Source organism: Oncorhynchus mykiss, chromosome 17 (genome assembly GCF_013265735.2).
Source record: "Oncorhynchus mykiss isolate Arlee chromosome 17, USDA_OmykA_1.1, whole genome shotgun sequence".
Classification (NCBI taxonomy): domain Eukaryota; kingdom Metazoa; phylum Chordata; class Actinopteri; order Salmoniformes; family Salmonidae; genus Oncorhynchus; species Oncorhynchus mykiss.
The window spans coordinates 48,793,425-48,816,373 of record NC_048581.1 but is presented as its reverse complement, the minus strand read 5'-3'; the positions used below and the strand labels follow the sequence as shown (position 1 = coordinate 48,816,373).

The following is a 22,949-nucleotide window of genomic DNA, read 5'->3' as shown; positions in this document are numbered from 1 at the left end:
GACAAAGCCGATTCCCCCTCAGGAAACTAAAAAGATGGGTCCTGAGATCCTCAACATTTTCTACAGCTGCAACATCGAGAGCATTCTGACTGGTTGCATGACTGCCTGGTACAGCAATTGCTCGGCCTCCGACCGCAAGGCACTTCAGAGGGTAGTGCGTACGGCCCAGTACATTACTGGGGCAAAGCTGCCTGCATTCCAGGACCTAAACATTGTCAAAGACCTACATTTATGTACATACTACCTACATTGGCCCAACCAACCAGTGCTCCCGCACATTGGGCTCAACATATTTGCATTGTGTTCCCCCCCCAACCCCTCTTTTTACACTTCTGCTACTCTCTGTTCATCATATATGCATAGTCACTTTAACGATACCCACATGTACATACTACCTCAATAAGCCTGACTAACAGGTGTCTGTATATAGCCTTGCTACTATTTTTTGAAATGTCTTTTTACTGTTGTTTTATTTCTTTACTTACCTACACACACACACATACCTCTTTTTCCGCACCATTTGTTAGAGCCTGTAAGTAAGCATTTCGCTTTAAGGTCACCTGTTGTATTCGGCGCGCGTGACAAATAAACTTTGATTTGATTTGATTCATTCCGCCGATTCTGTTGAAAAACGTTTTTTAAACGGAAGCTAACGGGGATAAACATACTTGAATTTGTCCAATAGAAACTAATTTGCAACTGTTGGACTAATGATTACATCCTATACAATATCAGCTAGATGCAGGCAAGAGTGTGCAAGTATTGAATGTCACTGTCTGTCATCTCAAATTTGTCTCTAGACCTGTGTGCCCCTTCGTTATAAACTTTCATTCAAAGGCTAGGTTGTAGCAACCTCATGATGGGTATAGGGAACATTTGTGTCACGCCTGCTTCGGCTCTTCCCCCCATGCGCTCGAGGGCGCCAGGCTGCCCTGCATCACGTTCTCCTGCCACCATCATTTACGCACACCCGCCTTTCCTCGTCACGCGCATCAGTGATATTGAATTCACCTGGACTCACTCGATCTTCTGTTTATTACCTCCCCTATATTTGTCAGTTCCCCAGCGCTGCATTGTTTGTCGTCTGTCTTTGTGTTTCCCAGTTCAGACGCTGTTCCTGTCCTGTTGCATGTCCGTTCCTAATTAAATGTCAACTCCCCGTACCTGCATCTATTCTCCAGCGTCATTCCTTACAATTTGAGTATCATGTAGTAGCCTAAACCTATTGATATTACATTGAACTGGGTAAATGCAATATGAATGACAGTCATCCAATATGCTGTAATAGAAATAAGGCCATGCTCATGAAACGACACTAACCGCCACTGGCATCAGGAATTGTCTACCACCCAAATGACATTCAGCCAACTTGACACAACTGTTGGAAGCATTGTAGTTAACATGGGCCAGCATCTGTGGAACGATTTTGACACCTCGTAAAATCCATGCCCCGACATATTAAGGCTGTTCTGATGGCTATTATTTTTCAATGCTCCAAGGGGCTCAGCAGAGCTTTGTATTTTTCTGTAATTTCTAGAGAGACAGGCAACAATTATTTCCTTGAATACAATGTGGTGAACAGTGGTTGCTGTTGGCAACCATTTCAGTCAGTCATTCAGCCAGTCAGTCATTCAGCCAGTCAGTCAGTGAAAGAACAAGGAAAAATAGTAAAGTGGATGACAAACAAATAACTACAAGAGAGACATTTTTCATTTTCTCTTTATTCTTTTTCCTGATTGGAAACAAATTGCAGGGTCATTATTTTCATTAATCACATTACATGACATGATGCACCAAAATGTTACTCTATCTGTTTACAGGAATACACTGAATAGAACACAAGATTTCACAATGGATACACGACTGATGTTTCGCCCATTGCACTTACAACAGTGAATGACTTGAGTTAAGACTTTTTCTGGATTTTTTGTTGCATTTTCTCTTTCCTTTTTCCTCTTATTTCAATCTCTTTTTTTTTTTAAATTAGCGGATCATGTCCCATCACCTTTGAAACCTCCCGATAGAATGACAATAGAACGCCTGGATAAACTTTTGTCATGGAGGTATTTCTCCTTGTTTTACAAACACAATATGTATAGAAACTCTACAGAGACCAGATATGTTTTCTGAATACAAGTTGTTCCCCTTTTGCCAACAGTCACATACACCGCTCATTTCATCATTATAATCATAATATTTAATCATAATAAATATTATATTATGCACAAAAGCACAAAAAGTTGGCAGCAAGTACAGCGTGGGGGATGCACAAGACGGCCTTACTATGAACTCAAACACTGTACAGAAGAATCCATCTGTATTTACAGTGACAATGTCTGTCTGTCCGTCCTTGTGTCTCGCTGGACGACTACAGTCAGTGATGGCTGTTCTGTCACATGCACCTCTTCTCTTATCGACCACAACGTCTCCATGAAGATGGTGAGCATGCGTCTGTCTATACCGAACCACCACTAAGGACCCTCTGTGATTCATTCTACCCACACTCATTCATATTAATGACATGAGATACTTGATTTGTTTTTACCTCGCCTTGAAATTGTCAACACATTTCCTATTGGTGTGTCATATTTCTGTGTCTTTACAGACAGTATAGTGACAAACTGTAACCAGTCAGGCTTGTGCTTTCATTATAACGTGCCCTGATTTGGTAAATGACAGGCTTGGGGTCAGCAGCATGTCGAGTCTCTCGGACTTGACTGACAGTACTGTAGGTTCCCTTTAGGTTCCCTCTAGGTTCCCTGGAGGTTCCCTCTAGGTTGGCCTTGGATATGGAAGGTTCAGCGGTTCACTGATGGAGTTCTAGACGTGCTTCTGTTCATTTAAGGGCGTATCTTAACATCAATTTAAGTCACATTTTCACTTAGTCTCCCAGTGAAATGAATGCACAACTAAGTGGAGGAAAGGATTTCCCCCATTGTTCCTCCAACTACAAATAATACCTTGATTTGTTGTTCTTTAAATGTACCTTTTAGTGGCTTCAAAGCACTTTAATGTTGTTTCCCACATCATATATTACCACATGAAGCCATCCCGATATGCAGTGAGGCATACGAAACAGTTATATTTGTTGGATGGTCTGATCAACCAATCAGATACCAGAAACTAACCCCCCCGCCCCGCCCACCCACCCTTCAGATTATACACCGACCGTAATACGCACAATTACATTTTACATGGAGAATTTCTTGACCAACTGCATCACAGGTTTGTATAGCAGCACGGATTGGACAGTCACTGTAAGCCGAACACGCCACGGCACAGTGGAAACCTGGTCAAGCCACACACACACCAAGACTTAATGAGGTCATACAAACAGCCGGACGAAGCCAAGCAAACCCATGCTTCTAGCAACAAGATGTTGGACATTCATGACTGACAGTCTATACAGTTAACCCTTTGGCAACAAGTCCCCCGTATGGGGAGTGATGGGGTACTATTAAACATGCCACAAAAATAAAAACAAGTCTAGATTCAATAGTTCAATATTAAGATCCATACATACAAGTACAAACATGTTCATAACCGTTTTCTGACGTTTTTCAGTTCACAATGATGTTGGGAGTCGTGTGAGTAACATTGGTCATCATGATATTAAACTTTTTTGGAGTCTTTTCCAGTTTCAAAATGAATCATTGCATAGAACATTTGAAATGATGATTGCTTCCAACCAATCCTGTGTGTGTGTGTGTGTGTGTGTGTGTGTGTGTGTGTGTGTGTGTGTGTGTGTGTGTGTGTGTGTGTGTGTGTGTGTGTGTGTGCGTGGGTTAGCGTAAATGCCGAGATTTAGGTGTGTATGTGTGGTTATGCAACTCTCTCAGACACATTTACTGATGTTATTCAACATGTCTCAGATATCCCCAAGCACGAATTTAAACAACATTAACACCATTGTGCTGTACAACGTTTTCTGCATGCTATTGCTTTTAAAAATCAACCAGCAAATTATTCAAACACGAGATAATTCATAAGAAAACCATAGACCATTCAAATATAAATAGATTTACCAAAGAAAAACATGAAACAAAAAAATACAGAAGTCACATAAATATAAATGAATAAATACACAAATGAATCATGTACATTATCAGTGTTCTAGCTAGATGTATATACATACAGTAGTATACATTTGTGCAAAAAAAAATAATTAAGAAAGGTATGATGGACATTTCAAAACATATGAGTTATACAAGTAAAAAATATGGACTGAATAAGGCTCTTCTTTTCCCAAAAAATACCAGGCAGAAATGATAAGAAACTAAACAAGATGAAAATAAATCAACAAATAGATCATAAAAAGAAACGAAACAACAACAAAGTCCCAAAGTGCTCTGGGATTGACAACTGATGGCTTTGTGATGGCTAACAAACAAACAAAAAACAGCCGTGGCCACGCTTACTTGCGCTCCGTTTGGTTCTCTCTTCTGTGTAGATCTCACACTCTCATTGGTGGGGCACCACTGGTAGCTCCTCCACCTCTCGTGATCCTACTCGTCTAGTAATGTCTAGTGGCCCCTCTTCTGGACATGGTGGTGGGAAAAGTATTGAGAAGATATGGGTTTCTGTTCGATTATTATTATTGTGCGTGCATTCCCATGTCCACATGTACATGTTGCATTCTGGAGACATCATATCATCACAACAGGTGGACGAGAAATGAAAACACATTCAAAGAAAGGGTCATCGTTCCCTATACTGGAATGTAGAGATCATAGAAACCAAGCATTCAAGGGTTTAATAACAGGGAATTGTTTGTTTGTTTTGTCTGTCGCCGTAGTAACGTCTTGCCTCCTCCGGTAGTAGTAGTTTGAGTGTCATAGTTAGCGAAGAAGTCTCTTTGGTACTAGTAAAACCTATGAGCTGTCTACCTCTGTCCACCTCCTCCATTGCGTTATAATGGTGATGCTGTAAAAAAAAGGCCCTTTGGGCACAAAAGCGTGGGGTCGTGAAGGATTCTGGTCAGATGTGGACTCCTCAGACAGACTCTGCATCCCAAAAGGGACCCTATTTCCTATATATTTCCAATATAATACACTACTTTTGACCAGAGCCCAAAGGACCCTGGTCGAAAGTAGTGCACTAAATAGGGAATAGGGTGTCATTTGGGACTTGCCCCGAGTAGATTGTGGTCAGATGTGGACTCCTCAGACAGAGTGACTTCCCCTCAATGCCCTGTAGAGGGCACTATGAAGCTTCCCTCAACTACAATCGCTCCCATCTGGCCTGGTTTTCCAACAGGAGAACCTCAGCGAGTGATACAAGACATTCAGGTGAAAAAACAGCGTCCTCCGTTGCTGTCCCCCTGAGCTGAGAGATGCTGAAGCCAAGCCTAAGGTGTGTGACAGCTCCCTGTCCTGTACCTGGATCCGGAGTTATATCTCTCAGTAAGCAGACAACCGACAGGGAGGTGAGGATTCAATCTGTCTTATTCACTCTCTTACGGGAGCTGTGAGGCAGGCTCTCCCTGGCATTCTGTTGGTGTATCTGAAAACACAAGGTCAAAGATCAGTGTCCCTCACCTGGAGATCATTTCTACTGAGAACTAAAGGTTCCAAAATTCCGGTAACTTTCCCAAAACTCCCAGATTGTCCATCTTCCCGGTTGGAAGATTCCCAGATTTTCAGTTTATGTCCTCCTGATTCCAGGAATCTTCCAAATGGGATTTCTGGAAAACCAGGGATTTCTGGCAAACGTACCAAAAGGTTGCAACGTTACGAGAACAATATGCACCGAATCTATACGGTATGTGTTGCATTAGGATCCAATATGTCACAGGCATTTGAATCATATGACAAACACAGGCAAAACACAGGGCATTACAATTGACAGTACACGGAGTGTTCATTACATGTGTTCATTACTGTCCCATAGAGTTCCTGTGACATTATTTTGCTGACATTTTATTTGATCTCTGAGAAATGAAGCTAATTAATTGATTCGTCACTTTATATGTACGTACTGTATTCTAGACATACTGTAGCTCATCCTATATAACTACTGCTGGACAGCCAGTACATTTTCCTACTTACACATTGTCCAGACTGCCTATACACCACCACGTATTTATATTCAGGACTCTGACATTGCTCATTCTGATATTTCTTCATTTCTGTTTTTTTTGTTGTGTATTTGTGTATCAGCATTGCACTGTTAGACACTGCATTGCTGGAGCTAGAAACGTAAGGGTTTTGCTACACCTGCTTTAAGATCTGCTGATCTGTGCATGCGACAAATAGACTGTGATTTGATTTGAAATATTTCAGGACTTGATTTCACCTCAAGGGGGCAGAGGAGAGCTGTAGGACTGTAATACTGTACCGCTGGAGGGATAACTATGTGTGTGCGCACACGCCTTCCCTACAGGCAGACAAAAGGGCCCACGTATACACACACAATTCCATTCTCATTCCTCACACATGGTTCAGCTCAGTGTCCTTTAGAGCGAGAAAGAGAGAGAGCGAGAGAGAGATGTAAACATACAGTGTGTTTCCCATGCCAATTAAGCCCTTTGAATTGAACATGTTAATTGAATTGAGAGAGAGAAAACAGACACAATGAGAGGGAAAGAGAGAGAGAGCAAGAGAGAGAGAGAGAGAGAGAGAGATCAAGAGAGAAAGAAACAGGGACAGAGAGAGAACGAGAGAAAGAAACAGGAACAGACAGAGAGAGAGAACGAGAGAAAGAAACAGGGACAGAGACAGAATGAGAAAAAGAAACAGGGACAGAGACAAAATTCGAGAAAGAAACAGGGACAGACAGAGAGAGAACGAGAGAAAGAAACAGGGACAGAGAGAGAATGAGAGAAAGAAACAGGGACAGAGACGGAATGAGAGAAAGAAACAGGGACAGAGAGAGAGAATGAGAGAAAGAAACAGGGACAGAGAGAGAGAACGAGAGAAAGAAACAGGGACAGAGAGAGAACAATAGAAAGAAACAGGGACAGAGAGAAAACAAGAGAAAGAAACAGGGACAGAGAGAGAGAACAAGAGAAAGAAACAGGGACAGAGAGAGAACAATAGAAAGAAACAGGGACAGAGAGAAAACAAGAGAAAGAAACAGGGACAGAGAGAGAACGAGAGAAAGAAACAGGGACAGAGCGAGAGAACGAGAGAAAGAAACAGGGACAGAGAGAGAACGAGAGAAAGAAACAGGGACAGAGAGAGAACGAGAGAAAGAAACAGGGACAGAGAGAGAACGAGAACGAGAGAAAGAAACAGGGACAGAGAGAGAGAGAGAACGAGAGAAAGAAACAGGGACAGACAGAGAGAATGAGAGAAAGAAACAGGGACAGAGAGAGAACGAGAGAAAGAAACAGGGACAGAGAGAGAACAAGAGAAAGAAACAGGGACAGAGAGAGAACAAGAGAAAGAAACAGGGACAGAGAGAGAACAATAGAAAGAAACAGGGACAGAGAGAAAACAAGAGAAAGAAACAGGGACAGAGAGAGAGAACAAGAGAAAGAGAGAACCACTGTCTTTATTCACAGTATTCCCTTAAATCCCTGAGCCAGAGCTCATGCAGCATGGAGGGTCATCCAGTGGCTAACATTCCAGTGCCAGACTCTATTTACCATGGGAACCAATCCCACACCCTAATACCAGGGAATTATTGTAAAACTCTCTTATAACAATACTTTTTGTTGTTGAACAAAGTCATTATTATTTATTTTTTTAAAGCTCCGAGCTCTAAAATAGGGCAATAAATACAAGCTCTGCAATATGACTGATTAGAAAGGTTCATCCGAATGTACTGAGTTTTGCTCGTGACCTTTCCCCTCATCGACTAGTTGCGCTACACTTCTAACGCGGCTGTGCAGTAGTAGGACACACCCACCACGAGTTGACACCTCACTAAAACAGACCACACTCCCTATCTAAGACCTCACAACTGGCCCAAGACAGTCACGCTGAGTGCTTCCAGTTTCACTACTCCCCCCTACGCGTCACTGGGCCGGTTTTGTTTTGCTCGGCCCGGTGCCCCGGGTGGGTGGACATGGTCTAAAATGTGCAAACTCCGCCCACCCGGGCCACCCACTATGTCCCAAGCCCCTCCCTCCCCGGGCGGTTGCAGCCAATCAGAGCCCTGCTGGGATTGTCAGTAATCCCCGGGGCTGAGAAGGCTTGCCTGCTGCTCAAAGAGGCACTGAGCTGGGTTTATCTCTAGATCCCTGCACTGGATCACAGGATCCCTCACCCCCTGCCCCACACACACAGAGAGGCACCTGGTGTCACGCCCTATGATATCACGGTCAACCCAACCCAGATGCCATAATAACTAGTTCTTGTAGAGATAGCAGTGGCCAGAAAGAGAAAGCAGGGACCCAATTAGTCTTCATGTGTTTTGAACAGGGGCCCAATAGAAATGCATTGAAATGTATTTCGTTTGCAAAACAATTCTATAGTGTTAGTCCATTCTACCATGTAATGAGGGATTGTTTATAGGATAGTAAATCATCATTCTGTGGGCTTCACAGTTTCTGTGTGCGCGTGTGCGATCGTGTGTGCGTGTGTGTGTGCGCGCGCATGTCTGTGTGTCCGTGCGTGTGTGTGCATGGAAGGACAGTATAAAGCCATGGTTAGTCTGCTCATCCATTGGCTAATTATAGTGCTCTGTGTGGACAAGTGAACGGGTAAACCTCCTGGACCTATCCTGGGCTCTAACCTCTGACCTCTCCAGCAGAGTGAGAACATGGACACAGTCATTCTGTTTACCTGACTTGACACAGCAGAGAACCAATTAACTGAAAATGCACAATAAACAAGAGCACACAGAGACACACACAGACACAGAGACACACACACACAGAGACACACACACACACAGAGACACACACACACTGGATTAATGTACATCTGATTTTCACTTACAGCCAGCAGAGGCAGCAGCAGAAGTTTATCTTGAATAGTTTGCTCATGCTTGGGACCCCCGCTCTGACTTGATATCCATCCACTTCGTCCTCTCCTCCATCCTCTGCTCATGTCTGGAGATCCCAGCCAGTGCTGACAAAGCATCCACCCATTCTAATTCTGATCATGTTGTGTGCTCAGGTCTGGGGAGTTCAGTGCTGACCAGGCATCCTTTGATTCCAGCCCTGATTGGTGGTAACGTGGGTTGAGAGAAAATTGCAAGTGGGAGAAAGAGAGCGAGAGAAAGAAAGAAAATGAGAGAAAGAGGGGAAAATTAGAAGGAAAAAAAAAGAGAAAAATGCACCCAGCTGGTCAGACAGAATATACAATTACAGTACTTAATGAGTCATCAGTTCACTCATGCTACTACATTATGCATTATGCAGACATGGATCTATGTTAATCTATGCAAATATCCAGCTGATACAACACTTTATCCATCACAGTGTGGGACTGCTGCCACATCTTGAAGATACTGTCTGCATCCCAAATGGCACCTTATTCCCTACCTAGAGCACTTTTGACCAGATATCTATGGGCCCTGAGCAGACGTGGTGCACTATATAGGGAACAGGGTGCCATTGGGGTTGCAGATCTGTATCCCGTACTGCATTAAACCTAACCTTAAACATTGTTGATAGTATTACTACTTTGAGGGGTGAGTATTTAACTTCTAAAAAGATGAAAGCTATTTCAATATATTTAAATATTTAATAAACACTCATATACACCTTGGAAATAAGCAGAGGACAAGGGGGATCATGCTGTCCTTCCATGCACACACACACACACACAGACAGACATGTGCACACATACACACACACAAACTGGGGCCCACGGAATGATGATTCACTATCCTATAAAAAAATCTCTCATTTCACCATTTTTCTCCTAAGACAAGGCCCACAGCCCCAATGTGTTAAGAAATGTATTCATCTCGCAAGGGAAGGGAGAGGTAATGAGATACTCACTGATGCGCTCAGGTACCCTCCTCTTCCCTCCTCCTCCGTTTCCTTGTGATAGTGAAATGTATAAAATGGCGTAAACAGTTTCATAGGTTTTTCCAGTACCAAGCCTCCAATCCCTCTCCATCTCAAGTCCTCATACCCTGCAAGACAAACACAAGCTGTCTCTCACCCCTGGGACTTCCGCAACACACTAGCAAACTGCAAGTGTCAACTAAGTAAGCTTTACGTCGAAGAAAATCACAAACAAATCCACCGCATTTACCCTCCTCTCTTCCGTTCACCAAAACGAAGTGAACTTCTTGCCGAGGCCAGAAATAGCTGTGTAAAAGAGATAGATGGGGAAGGGGGGGGGATGAAAATAATGAAAGAATAATGTTTAAGACAGTAAGATAGCACATTAGTACATTTCACAGAATATTCTGTAGTAGGTGTGTACAGTACATCTTATCAATGTTTGTATTATATTCAATCACTAAGAAAGAACATCACCGACTAAGGACACACACACAGCGGCGTAAAGTACTTAAGCAAAAATACTTCAAAGTACTACTTAAGTAGTTTTTGTTCACTATTTATATTTTGACAACTTTTACTTTTACTTCAATACATTCCTATAGGACATAATGTACTTATTACTCCATACATTTTCCCTGACACCGAAATGTACTTGTTACATTTTGAATGCTTATCAGGACAGGAAAATGCTCCAATTCACACACTTATCAAAAGAACATCCCTAGTCATCCCTACTGCATCTGATCTGGCGGACTCACTAAACACACATGCTTCGTTTGTAAATGATGTCTGATTGTTGGAGTGTGCCCCCGGCTATACGTAAATAAATCAACAAGAAAATGGTGCCGTCTGATTTGCTTGATATAAGGAATTTTAAATAATTTAAACTTTTACTTTTGATAGTAAGTATATTTTAGCAATAACATTTACTTTTGATACTTAAGTACACTACCGGTCAACGTATTTTAAACACCTACTTATTGAATGGTTTTTCTTTATTTGTACTATTTTCTACATTGTAGAATAATAGTGAAGACATCAAAACTAGGAAATAACACATATGGAATCATGTAGTAACCAAAAAAGTGTTAAACAAATCAAAATACAGCGGCAAGAAAGAGTATGTGGACCCTTTGGAATTACCTGCATTTCTGCATAAATTGGTCATCAAATTTGATCTGATCGTCATTTAAGTCACAACAATACACAAACATGGTGTGCTTAAACTAATAACACACAAATTATTGTATTTTTATTGTCTACATTGAATACAGAATTTAAAGATTCACAGTGTTGGTTGGAAAACAGTATGTGAACCCCCTAGGTCAATGATTTCTCCAAAAGCTAATTGGAGTCCGGAGTCAGCTAACCTGGAGTCCAATCAATGAGACACGATTGGAGATGTTGGTTAGAGCTGTCTCGCCCTATAAAAAACACTCACAAAATGTTTGTTTGCTATTCACAAGAAGCATTGCCTGATGTGAACCATGCCTCGAACAAAAGAGATCTCAGATCTAAGAACTGTTGACTTGCAAAAAGCTGGAAAGGGTTACAAAATTATCTCTAAAAGCCTTGATGTTCATCAGTCCACAGTAACACAAATTGTCTATAAATGGAGAAAGTTCAGCACTGTTGCTACTCTCCCTAGGAGTGGCTGTCCTGCAAAGATGACTGCAAGAGCACAGCGCAGAATGCTCAATGAGGTTAAGAAGAATCCTAGAGTGTCAGCTAAAGATTGACAGAAATCTCTGGTAATGAGTCTACGATATATAAAACACTAAACAAGAATGGTGTTCATGGGAGGACACCACGGAAGAAGCCACTGCTGTCCAATAAAAACATTGCTGCACGTCTGAAGTTTGCAAAAGTGCACCTGGATGTTCCACAGCGCTACTGGCAAAATATTCTGTGGACAGATGAAACTACAGTTGAGTTGTTTGGAAGGAAGACACAGCACCATGTGTGGAGAAAAACAGGCACAGCACAGCACAGCACAGCACACCAACATCAAAACCTCAAACCAACTGTAAAGTATGGTGGAGGGAGCATCATGGTTTGGGGCTGCTTTGCTGCCTCAGGGCCTGGACAGATTGCTATCATCGACAGAAAAATGAATTCCCAAGTTTATCAAGACATTCTGCAGGAGAATGTTAGGCTATCTGTCCGCCAACTGAAGCTCAAATGAAGTTGGGTGATGCAACAGGACCACGACCCAAAACACAGAAGTAAATCGACAACAGAATGGCATCAACAGAAGAAAATACGCCTTCTGGAGTGGCCCAGTCAGAGTCCAGACATCCCATGAATATTACTGAACTGAAACAGTTTTGTAAAGAGGAATGGTCCAAAATTCATCCTGACTGTTGTGCAGGTCATCAACTACAGAAAACGTTTGGTTGAAGTTATTGCTGCCAAAAGAGGGTCAACCAGTCATTAAATATTCACATACTTTTTCCACCCTGCACTGTGAATGTTTACACGGTGTGTTCAATAAAGAAATGAAAACATGTAATTGTTTGTGTATTATTAGTTTAAGCAGACTGTGTTTGTCTATTGTTGTGGCCTAGATGAATATCAGATCAAATGTCATGACCAATTTATATATGAAGAAATCCAGGTATTTCCGAAGGGTTCACATACTTTTTCTTGCCACTGTATATTTTCTATTTGAGATTCTTCAAATAGCCACCCATTGCCATGACAGCTTTGCACATTCTTGGCATTCTCTCAACCAGCTTCACAAGGCAGTCACCTGGAATGCATTTCAATGAAGAGATTTAATTAACAGCCTTCTTAAAAGTTCATTTGTGGAATTTCTTTCCTTCTTAATGTGTTTGAGTCAATCAGTTGTGTTGTGACAAGGTGTGTGTGTGTGTGTGTGTGGGGGGGGGGGGTATACAGAAGATAGCCCTATTTGGTAAAATACCAAGTCCATATTATGGTAAGAACAGCTTAAATAAGCAAAGAGAAACAACAATCCATCACTACTTTAAGACATGAAAGTTAGTCAATGCGGAAAATATCATGAACTTTGAAAAACTATCAAACGCTATGATGAACTGGCTCTCATGAGGATAAGTTCATTAGAGTTACTAGCCTCAGAAATTGCAGCCCAAATAAATGCTTCACAGAGTTCAAGTAACAGACACATCTCAACATCAACTGTTCAGAAGAGACTTTGTGAATCAGGCCTTCATGGTTAAATTGCTGCAAAGAAACCACTACTAAAGGACACCAATAATAAGAAGAGACTTGCTTGGGCCAAGAAACACGAGGAATGGACATTAGACCGGTGCCAATGTGTCCTCTGGTCTGTTTTGGTTCCAACCACTGTGTCTTTGTGAGACGTGGTGTGAGTGAACGGATGATCTCCGCATGTGTATTTCCCACCGTAAAGCATGGAGGAGGAGGTGTTATGGTGTGGGGGTGCTTTGCTGGTGACACTGTCTGTGATTTATTTAGAATTCAAGGCACACTTAACCAGCATGGCTACCACAGCATTCTGCAGTGATACGCCATGCCATCTGGTTTGGACTTAGAGGGACTATCATTTATTTTTCAACAGGACAATGACCCAACACAGCTCCAGGCTGTGATGGTTCTGCATCAAATGACCTTCCCTCCAAAACCCCCCGACCTCAACCAAATTGAAATGGTTTGGGATGAGTCGGACCGAAGATTGATGGAAAAGCAGCCAACAAGCGCTACGCATATGTGGGAACTCCTTCAAGACTGTCGGAAAAGTATTCCAGGTGAAGCTGGTTGAGAGAATGCCAAGAGTGTACAAAGCTGTCATCAAGGCAAAGGGTGGAATCTGAAATATTACATATATTTTTGATTTGTTCAACACGTTTTTGGTTACTAAATGATTCCATATGTGTTATTTAATAGTTTTGATATCTTCACTATTATTCAAGAAAATAGTAAAAATAAAGAAAAAGGTGTTCTAAAACTTTTGACCGGTAGTGTATATTTAAAACCAAATACTTTTACCCAAGTAGTATTATACTGGGTGACCTTCACTTATACTTGAATAATTTCCTTTACTTTTACTCAAGTATGATAATTTTGTATACTTTTTCCACCACTGAACACACACACCATACAGAATTTGTTCAACTGTAATTCCTTCCACATCAGACTCTTGTTGTGTCCCAAATTGTACCCTCTATAGTGCACTACTTTTGACCAGCGCCCATAGGCCTCTGGCTAAATGGAGTGCACTGTATGGGAATACGGTGCCATTTGAGATGCACCCAGTGTTTTTGTGTCAGTTTTCCAGTATTCAGGCACTCAGGGCCTTACCATCACCCAGTTTCCCTGCCTGCTCGGCAGCCCCTCCCGCCCCTCCCAGGATATTGGTGAGAACGTTTCCCCCGTCCGCTGGAGGCTGGCCTGCCGCTGCACTGCCGATCCCACCTATCCCTCCAGGCCTGCTCCCTATCCCTCCAGGAGGGGCTGCTTTAGAGCCTGCAGAGGAACAAGAATAGCACTGTCAGATGGTATTTTTATTTATTACATTTTTATTTAACTAGACAAGTCAGTTAAGAACAAATTCAGATTTTACAATGACGGCCTTCCCCGGTCAAACCCACCCCTAACCCGGACGACGCTGTGCCAATTGTGCGCCGCCCTATGGGACTCCTGATCACGGCCGGTTGTGGTACAGCCTGGGATCGAACCAGGGACTGTAGTGACGCCTCTAGCACATAGATGCAGTGCCTTAGACCGCTGCGCCACTCAGGACCCCAAGTATGTCGGGGGCTTGTCATTCTGTGTTTGGGTAGTATGTCATTCTGTGTTTGGGTAGTATGTCATTCTGTGTTTGGCTAGTATGTCATTCTGTGTTTGGCTAGTATGTCATTCTGTGTTTGGGTAGTATGTCATTCTGTGCTTGGGTAGTATGTCCTTCTTTGTTTGGGTAGTATGTCCTTCTGTGTTTGGGTAGTATGTCATTCTGTGTTTGGGAATGATGTAATGTGACTATAGGGGAGATGTCAGTCTCACCAATGCCTGTGAGGGGGGGTGTGACTGTCTTGGGAGGCTGTGCTGCTGCTGCCCCTCCAATCGCTGCTGCAGGTTTCACCCCCCCAATGGCTGCTGCAGGTGTAGCAGGGGTCGCCTGTCACAGAACAGAAAGAGAGGGGAACAAAATCATTACTGTCTAGCTGTTCACCAAGAGGTAGAAAGTAAGATGGCATACATTTTCACATGACATTCAATGGATCTTGAAATACCAACCCCATCTAAGATGTACTTACGACTGTGGTTGGTGACTGGCCTGTGGTGGGTCCAGCTGGCTGCCGGCCTTGTGCCGGAGTCTGGACAGGTTTATCCTGGTGCTGTGCCACTCCTGGTCCTGCCCCTGGTCCTGTACCTGGTCCTGTCCCTGGTCCGGTCCCTGGTCCTGCCATGGGACCTGGCCCTGCGGTCCCTGGATTGGCCTGAGGCCCACCAGCAGTGGTCTGAGGAAGCTGGCTCTGCTGCAGGGGCTGCTGCTGCTGCTGCTGGGTGCGTTGCTGCTGCTGGCCAGGCTGCTGGGCTGGCTGTCCCCCGTCTGGCCCCTGGGACCCAGGCTGTCTGCCTGACTGGGATTGCCCACTGGAACGCTGCCCCTGCTGCTGGGGCCCCCCTGGACCACCCTGGGGTTGCTGCCCCTGGCCCTGCTTGGCCCCTGCAGAGGGCACCCCCTCCTGTCTCCTGGATGACGAGCCCGGCGGCCTCTGACCCCTGCCCCCGGTGCCCTCGCGGTGGTGTCCAGAGGCCGGATCACGGGAGGAGTAGTCCCCAGAGTCCCGGTCCCGGTAGCCCTCCCGGGAGGAACGGGGTTCCGAGCCTCCCCTCTTCTGGGTGGAGGAGGATCCACGGCCCTCAGAGCGGGCGGATGGGTCTTTGGGGTGTGTTCTGGAGGAGCGGCTGGACGACCGGGGCTCCTCGCCAGAGTGGCGGGAAGATGAGTGCCTCCCCGAACTTCCACCGCTACTGCCATGGTAACCACGGTGGTCACGGGATGATGAGGTGGACGAGGGGTGGCGAGGTTGGTTGTTGTACTCATCCTGAGGCCACAGGTCCTGCTCCTCGGGGGGCTCGTCGTAGTCATGGTAGGTGTGCTTCACGTTGGCGCCAGTCTGTTGTCTACCTGTGGAGATGTGGCCTGCACTCCCGTGGTGTCTGGAGCGGTTGGCGCGAGCCTCCCTTGGCTTCTCAAACCAGTCCGTCTCCTCCTGACCCAGATGATAGGCTTTTTGGACAACAAAGATTATCATCAGTCAGTTTCCTTTTGTTTTGTGATGTGAAGAGAGGAGAAGAAGAGAGACATGCAGACTGAACTGAAGCCATGCGGAAGACAGGCAAAAAGACGGGCCCAAAGTCTCAAAAACATGCAAAGTCTTTCAGAGTCAAACAAAAAGCAGCAAAAACATGTAAAATCACAAAACTCAAAAAATGGAAATGTTTTCAGCATGCAAAAACAGAAAAAAATATACGAAACATAGGCATATGCGGTTTATGCATTGGGCACAACATGCACGTCTTTTCAAACAGTCACATAATAGAAGGAGCCGTCGTGCTGCTCTGAAGACCACACTTGGCATACAGACTCTTTCCAGCAGACAGAGAGACAGAGGAGGTCAGGCAGTTAGTGGCATTCAGCACCAGTTACCTTCGCTGTCCGACACAGCTGCGTGCATGTCGTCTACAAGGTATGAGTCATCTGGTTTGTATACGTGGCTCCTGGGCAGGTCCTTCATGTGGTGATCCTGAACGTCCGGCAGGGAGTGGCTGGAGCCATACTGGTTCCTCACGTCATGGGGATCCCCTGGTACCCCAGTGCCGCCTCGTCCGATCCCCACAGGCTTCCCCACGGGGCTGAGGGGGCTCTCCTCCTCTGAGTTCCGTCCACCGCGGTTGCCTCTCTGAGACCGCTCCAAGGCGTCCCTCTCGTAGGACTTGCTTCTGTAGCCTGAGGAGTCCCTGGAGGAGATCTTGTCCATGCCGTAGCCTGTAGACCGGGATCTCCCCGAGCCGTACATCCGGTCCTCCTCTTCCAGGGCTTCCCGGCTTCCCGGCTGGCCGCCATAGTACTTCTGCTGGTCGTAGCCGCTCTTCTTCACCCCGGACCGGGACACCACGGTGCAGCTGCCGCCGGTAGAGGTGGTCATGGTGTAAGAGGCCAGGTCAGACTCCACGTCCCGCGCCTCCTCGATGGGGGAGAACTTTGAGATCTTCTGCTCCATGCCTTGCTTCCTGTGCTTGCTGCGCTTACCGGAGGAGACCACAGCAGGGGCCAGGTTCTTGGATGGGTGTTTTTGGTGCCCTGGGCCCCCTGGACGTGTTGTGCTGGGGTGTTTATTATAGTCGTCATAGTAATAAGAAGATCCCCCAGTAGTGCTGGTCCGGGGGTCCACAGCGCCCTGCTGGTGGTAGCCCGTGGTGCCTGCAGGCATGTACGGGTCCACAGGCTCATTGCCGTAGCCAGTCTGGCGCACAGGGCCGTTCTCACCGTAGCGTCCTCCTATTGGATGGCCAAGAGCATCAACAGCAGGGCCCGTGTTCTCTTTGGTCAGCTCGCTGATGTCGTCAATCATGACGTAGTTCCTGGGGATATTTTGCTCCAGGTTGGAGGTGTAGAGGCCGTCTGCAGCATAGGCTGATGTGGGGCTGTCTACACCGTGGGTCAGCACAGGTTCCGGGGGGCGGTACTGCCCGTAGGCGTTGGGCATGGTGTTAGAGGCATAGACTGAGCCAAAGCAGGTGTCTGGAGCTGATGTGGCCACTGAGACGGCAGGGTTACTGATCACCTCGTAGTTGGTGGGCAGCTTCTGTTCCAGGTCGGCTAGGGAGGTCTGACGAGGCCTCTGGTGGACAGTAAGGATCTCAGCCTGGGGCTGATAGGACATCCCCTGGCCGGGATAGGGGCTCTGGCCTGGGTAGGGAAGGTGTTGGCCTGGGATAGAGGGGTTGGGAGGCTGGAAACCCTGGTGGCTATGCTGCTGCATGCCCAGGTCTGTATGGTAGGATGGCTGGCCATAGCCCCCGTGGGCTGGGTAGCCTGGCTGGGTCTGGTAACCTGGGCCTTGGGGTGGGTGTGGCTGGAAGGTGCCTGGCTGGGGCTGGCCAGCTGTTGGGTACTGAGGGGGCTGGAAACCGATCTGTTGGTAAGCAGCGGTTGGCTGCTGTGTGGGCGTGGGCTGGCTCTGTGCGTACTGATAGGCCATGTAGGAGGAGGTGGGCGGGTACTGGGAGGCCGGGCCGAGGTCGTTGGTGAACTGGCTCAGAGGCGCCGTACTAGGCCTCGTCAGCAGACCGTTACCATCGAATGTCCCCGTGGCCGCAACCATCCTCAGGTTGTTAAGCTCGGTGTCCGACATGTAGTCACGGGCGTCGCCCATGCAGCGCATGTAGGCCAGCTCCCTCCTCTCCCTCTCCTTCACCAGGGTCTCCTTGCGCTGATGGATGCCCAGTTCCAGGTACCGCAGCTTGGCGTCAATCTCCTTCTCCTCCTCCTCCAACTCCTGCTGCTGCTTGCGGAGCTTGGTAGACTCCTGCTCCACGGCCTTCAGCTCGCTCAGCAGGCCAGCCTTAGTGACTCCCTGGGCAGGCCTTGGCAGCACCCTCTGGGGCTGCATCACCGGGGGGCTGCTGTACATGTGGGACATGGCTGGGGTGACGATGGGGAGAGGGCTTTCTTCTGGAGGAGGGCTAGGCAGGGTCCTCTTCACCTTTCTCATCAGAGAGTTCTGCTGCTGCTGCAGGGTGGCCATCTGGAGCTAGAGAAAGAGAAGCACCATTAGGACGACACGCACATAACAATGAACAGAATGCCTGCATGGAAATCAGACTAATTGCACTAAAGTGCTTATGTGACGATTACAGTCCAGTCTCCCTCTTCTACTCATTGTAATTTTTTTTATAGCTTAATTCAGAAAATGTCAATTTCATAGAATAGCTTAGCATCAATTTAAGGTAAAATGTATAATTATGTTTCAAATTAGTTTGGGTCCATTAAAAAACACTTCCATCATAAATAAATGAGCAAAAATAATAACCAAGAGCAAGTTTCTTATTAAACAGAACTCTGTAAAAGATGAGTGCTACAATGGGAAGAGACCGTGAAGAATAATGTCCACGTGAGAGAGAATAGACAACCTGGGAGCGATTCTCAGCATAAATAATTAACATTCTTATTTTCAGAGCCTTATAAAATTCCAATCGTAACATAGTCATCCACCTTGTCCTTACTTGTCTCAAAACCAAATGGCAACAACAACAAACTAAGAGCAATAATACATTTTTGTTCACAGAAGAGACAAAACATTCAAACATGGCAAGATTCCTTCTTTCTACTTACAGTTTAGGAGTTGTGCAGACCCATGGTGAATTGAATAAGTATCCGTGAGAATGCCATTTTTACAAATGTTGATGAATGGCCAGCACAAATAAAACAAGAAAATCTATGTAAAAAATCCTCTTATGATTTCTATGTGTGCCTGTTCCTCTGACAGCCTTTGCACTGAGTGCAGAAGGATCTGACTTTACTTTGACCAGCTGCTAACATGCCGGAAGACAGCAGGGCTGTAGCAGGATGCCTTCACATTGTGTCTCCCCTTGGCATGTCTAAGGGCTTTGCCAGATATAGCGGGGATAGCATGATGGAGAAAAAGAGGGGTGGGGTGTGTGTGTGTGTGTGTGTGTGTGTGTGTGTGTGTGTGTGTGTGTGTGTGTGTGTGTGTGTGTGTGTGTGAGAAAGCTAGAAAAGGCAAAGTAGAAAAAATAAAATGATATCAGGGAAAACTATGGAGTGAAAAACAGAGATGATGGTATAATGGAGTAAAGGGGAAGCTTGCTTGGTGCCTGGCATGGACAGCTGCTCTCCTGAGAACATTCTGTCACGTCCTTTGATGCCAAACCCTGTGTGATGCATATGTGCTCTCACACAAGACTCTAGTCTATTCAGTATCACTCTGTTCAGTATTGTGTTGTCTACTCTCTATGCTCTCAACTGTATATAGCACAGTTATAATAAAAACATTGTTTGAGAACAAATGCTTGTTCTCTTCAAAGTAATAAATGTATGTATTTTCATAGCAGGTCATTATGATTTACAGTGTCTTAACCCTGTTAGTCCCAAGTTATTTTGCAAATGCATTTTTGCAACACACGAAAATACCTCCAGTTCTGGCTCAGAATGTTTGTTTCTCAATTTTCTACATAATCTCTATATTTTAGAGAAGACAGGACACATACCAGTTGCTACTTAGAGTTACATCTAGGTCTAAACATGAGTTTACCCAGCAAACAGGGGGTGTGCTAAGAATATTAGGCAACGTTCCCATTAGGTCCCTTTAAGGGTTTTGGGAAAAGACGTTATCCCACTGACGTTCTGAGAATGTTAGAGGAACATTAAAACATGACGTTAAGGGGGACCATAAGAGCATGTTCAGTACAGGTCCCAGTTTGGTCACAGTATGATGTTATATAAATAATATATTTTGGTGGTCATTAGAGAACATTGGGAAAATGTTCCTATTTGGTTCTGATAGGATGTTATCCATGGGACATTCAATGACCACAAGGGGACGTTTCATGATGGTCCCAAAGGAGCGTTCTCTGGGGGACCTTTGTCTACTTCCCTGTTAGTTACCAGGACGTCATTGAGGACCATGTTAGGACTTTTGTAAGATGAACCCGGGTATGTAGTGACACCTCTAGCACTGCTCTTAAAAAGGTGTGCCATGGCTATAAAAAATGATATATTCTGAATCAGGGCAGGATAGATGTAAAGTCTGCTCCCAACTCACACTCTCAAACACATAGATCCCCTGAACGCAGCTCACTTTCCAGCCCACTTTCCAGCTCACACTCTCAAACACATCGATCCCCTGAACGCAGCTCACTCTCCAGATCCCAATCACCTGAATACTGATCACCTGTTCACACACCTGTATGTCATTATCACACACTATTTAGTTCAGTTCTTTGCACCCCATCATTGTGAGGTATTGTTTGTTTTGTGACACATTTCTATTCGGAGCTCTGATTTTCCCAGAATTTAATCCTCCTGTGTATAATCGTTTTTGCCTGCCTCACTAATGGCACCTTTTGCCTATTCCCTGCCTGTAACTTAGCCTATCGGATTTCCTGTTATCAACCTCTTGCCTGATCTCCCGGACAACGTTATTAGCCTTTTCCCTGCCTGTACTGTTGCCTTTTTGGACCCCCTGTGTATGACTTTCTGCCTGCCCCTGGACCCAGCTACCTGCCTCCTCCTGTGGTCCTTCACAAAAAAACACCTGCTGCGCCCTGCGCTTGAAACCAGCTCTCTGTCTCCCATCGTGTTCATTACAATACAGAAAAATAAATAAACAATTCTGCCCCCCAAAAAAGCTGTGGTCAATTAACCATTTCTTTGTGGATTTTGATGTGTGCTTGGGGTTATTGTCTTGCTGGAAGATTGACTTGTGGCCAAGTATCAGCCTCCTTCAGATATACTAGAAAAAAAACATATTGTATGTTATTCAAATTGTTTGTATATTTAAGTATACATTAGTATAGTTGTAATATATTGAAATATACTTTTTTTTCGCTTGGAAAGTGAGATTAAAAATAGAGGTTGACGCAGTGCATTGTTTTGCGCCCGCTCAAGTAGGCTTACTACTTTCCTCTGATATTTATTTAGCAAAAGTGATAACACATGATCACTCTGGAGAGACATAAGCAAAAACTCATCACATAAATGTTGCAGTAGCCTAGTCTACACCTAAATATTAGAGATCTGACATGCTGTATGGGATGAAAATGAGACGATTATTCAGTCTGATCAACTGTAGGCTACTAATAATCAAATCAAAATCAAATCGCATTCGTCACATACACATGGTTAGCAGATGTTAATGCGAGTGTAGCGAAATGCTTGTGCTTCTAGTTCCGACAGTGAAGTAACATCTAACAAGTAATCTGACAATTCCCCAACAACTACCTAATACACACAAATCTAAAGAGGTGAATGAGAATATGTGCATGTAAGTGTATGGATGAGCAATGTCTTAACGGCATAAGCAAGGTGCAATAGATGGTATAAAATACAGTATATCCATGTGATATGAGTAATGTAAGATATGTAAACATTATTAAAGTGGCATTATTTAGAGTGCATTGTATGAAGTGACTAGTAATCCATTTATTAAAGTGGCCAGTGATTTGGTCTAAATGTAGACAGCAGCCTCTCTGAGTTAGTGATTGCTGTTTATCAGTCTCTCAGTCCCAGGTTTAATGCACCTGTACTGACCTCACCTTCTAGGTGGTAGCGGTGTGAACAGGCAGTGGCTTGGGTGGTTGATGTCCTTGATGATCTTTTTGGCCTTCCTGTGACATCGGGTGCTGTAGGTGTCATGGAGGGCAGGTAGTTTGTCCCCGGTGATGCGTTATGCCGACCGCACCACCCTCTGGAGAGCCTTGCAATTGAGCCCGACAGCCCGACAGGATGCGCTCAATTGTGCATCTGTAAAAGTTTGTCAGGATTTTGGGTGACAAGCCAAATTTCTTAAGCCTCCTGAGGTTGAAGAGGTGCTGTTGCGCCTTCTTCACCACACTGTCTGTGTGAGTGGACTATTTCAGTTCGTCTGTGATGTGTACGCCGAGGAACTTAAAAATTTCAACCTTCTCCACTGCTGTCCCTTCGATGTGGATAGGGGGGCGCTCCCTCTGCTGTTTCCTGAACTCCACGATCATCTCCTTTGTTTTATTGATGTTGAGTGAGAGGTTGTTTTCCTGACACCACACTCAGAGTGCCCTCACCTCCTCCCTGTAGGCTGTCTTGTCGTTGTTGGTAATCAAGCCCACTACTGTTGTGTCGTCTGCAAACTTGATGATTGAGTTGGAGGCATCTATGGCCATGCAGTTGTGGGTGAACAGGGAGAACAGGAGGGGGATGAGCACGCACCCTTGTGGGGCCCCAGTGTTGAGGGTCAGCGAAGTGGAGATGTTGTTTCCTACCTTCACCACCTGGGGGCGGCCTGTCAGAAAGTCCAGGACCTCCAGCTTG

At 45.1% G+C, this 22,949-nt stretch overlaps 1 protein-coding gene across 1 annotated transcript in view; it reads right to left on the bottom strand.

The window, feature by feature from the left end:
- Positions 1 to 3,150: 3,150 nt before the first annotated feature.
- Positions 3,151 to 22,949, bottom strand: part of bsnb (bassoon (presynaptic cytomatrix protein) b) — a 119,900-nt gene continuing 100,101 nt past the window's right edge. The window contains exons 6-13 of the mRNA XM_036950013.1: positions 16,569 to 18,675; positions 15,169 to 16,148; positions 14,915 to 15,029; positions 14,213 to 14,377; positions 10,155 to 10,210; positions 9,896 to 10,032; positions 8,886 to 9,109; positions 3,151 to 5,502 (exon numbers count right to left, since the gene is read on the bottom strand). Of these exons, the coding sequence (XP_036805908.1) occupies positions 10,170 to 10,210; positions 14,213 to 14,377; positions 14,915 to 15,029; positions 15,169 to 16,148; positions 16,569 to 18,675 (3,408 nt within the window). The 3' untranslated portion in view covers positions 3,151 to 5,502; positions 8,886 to 9,109; positions 9,896 to 10,032; positions 10,155 to 10,169. The remainder of the gene's footprint in view (positions 5,503 to 8,885; positions 9,110 to 9,895; positions 10,033 to 10,154; positions 10,211 to 14,212; positions 14,378 to 14,914; positions 15,030 to 15,168; positions 16,149 to 16,568; positions 18,676 to 22,949) is intronic.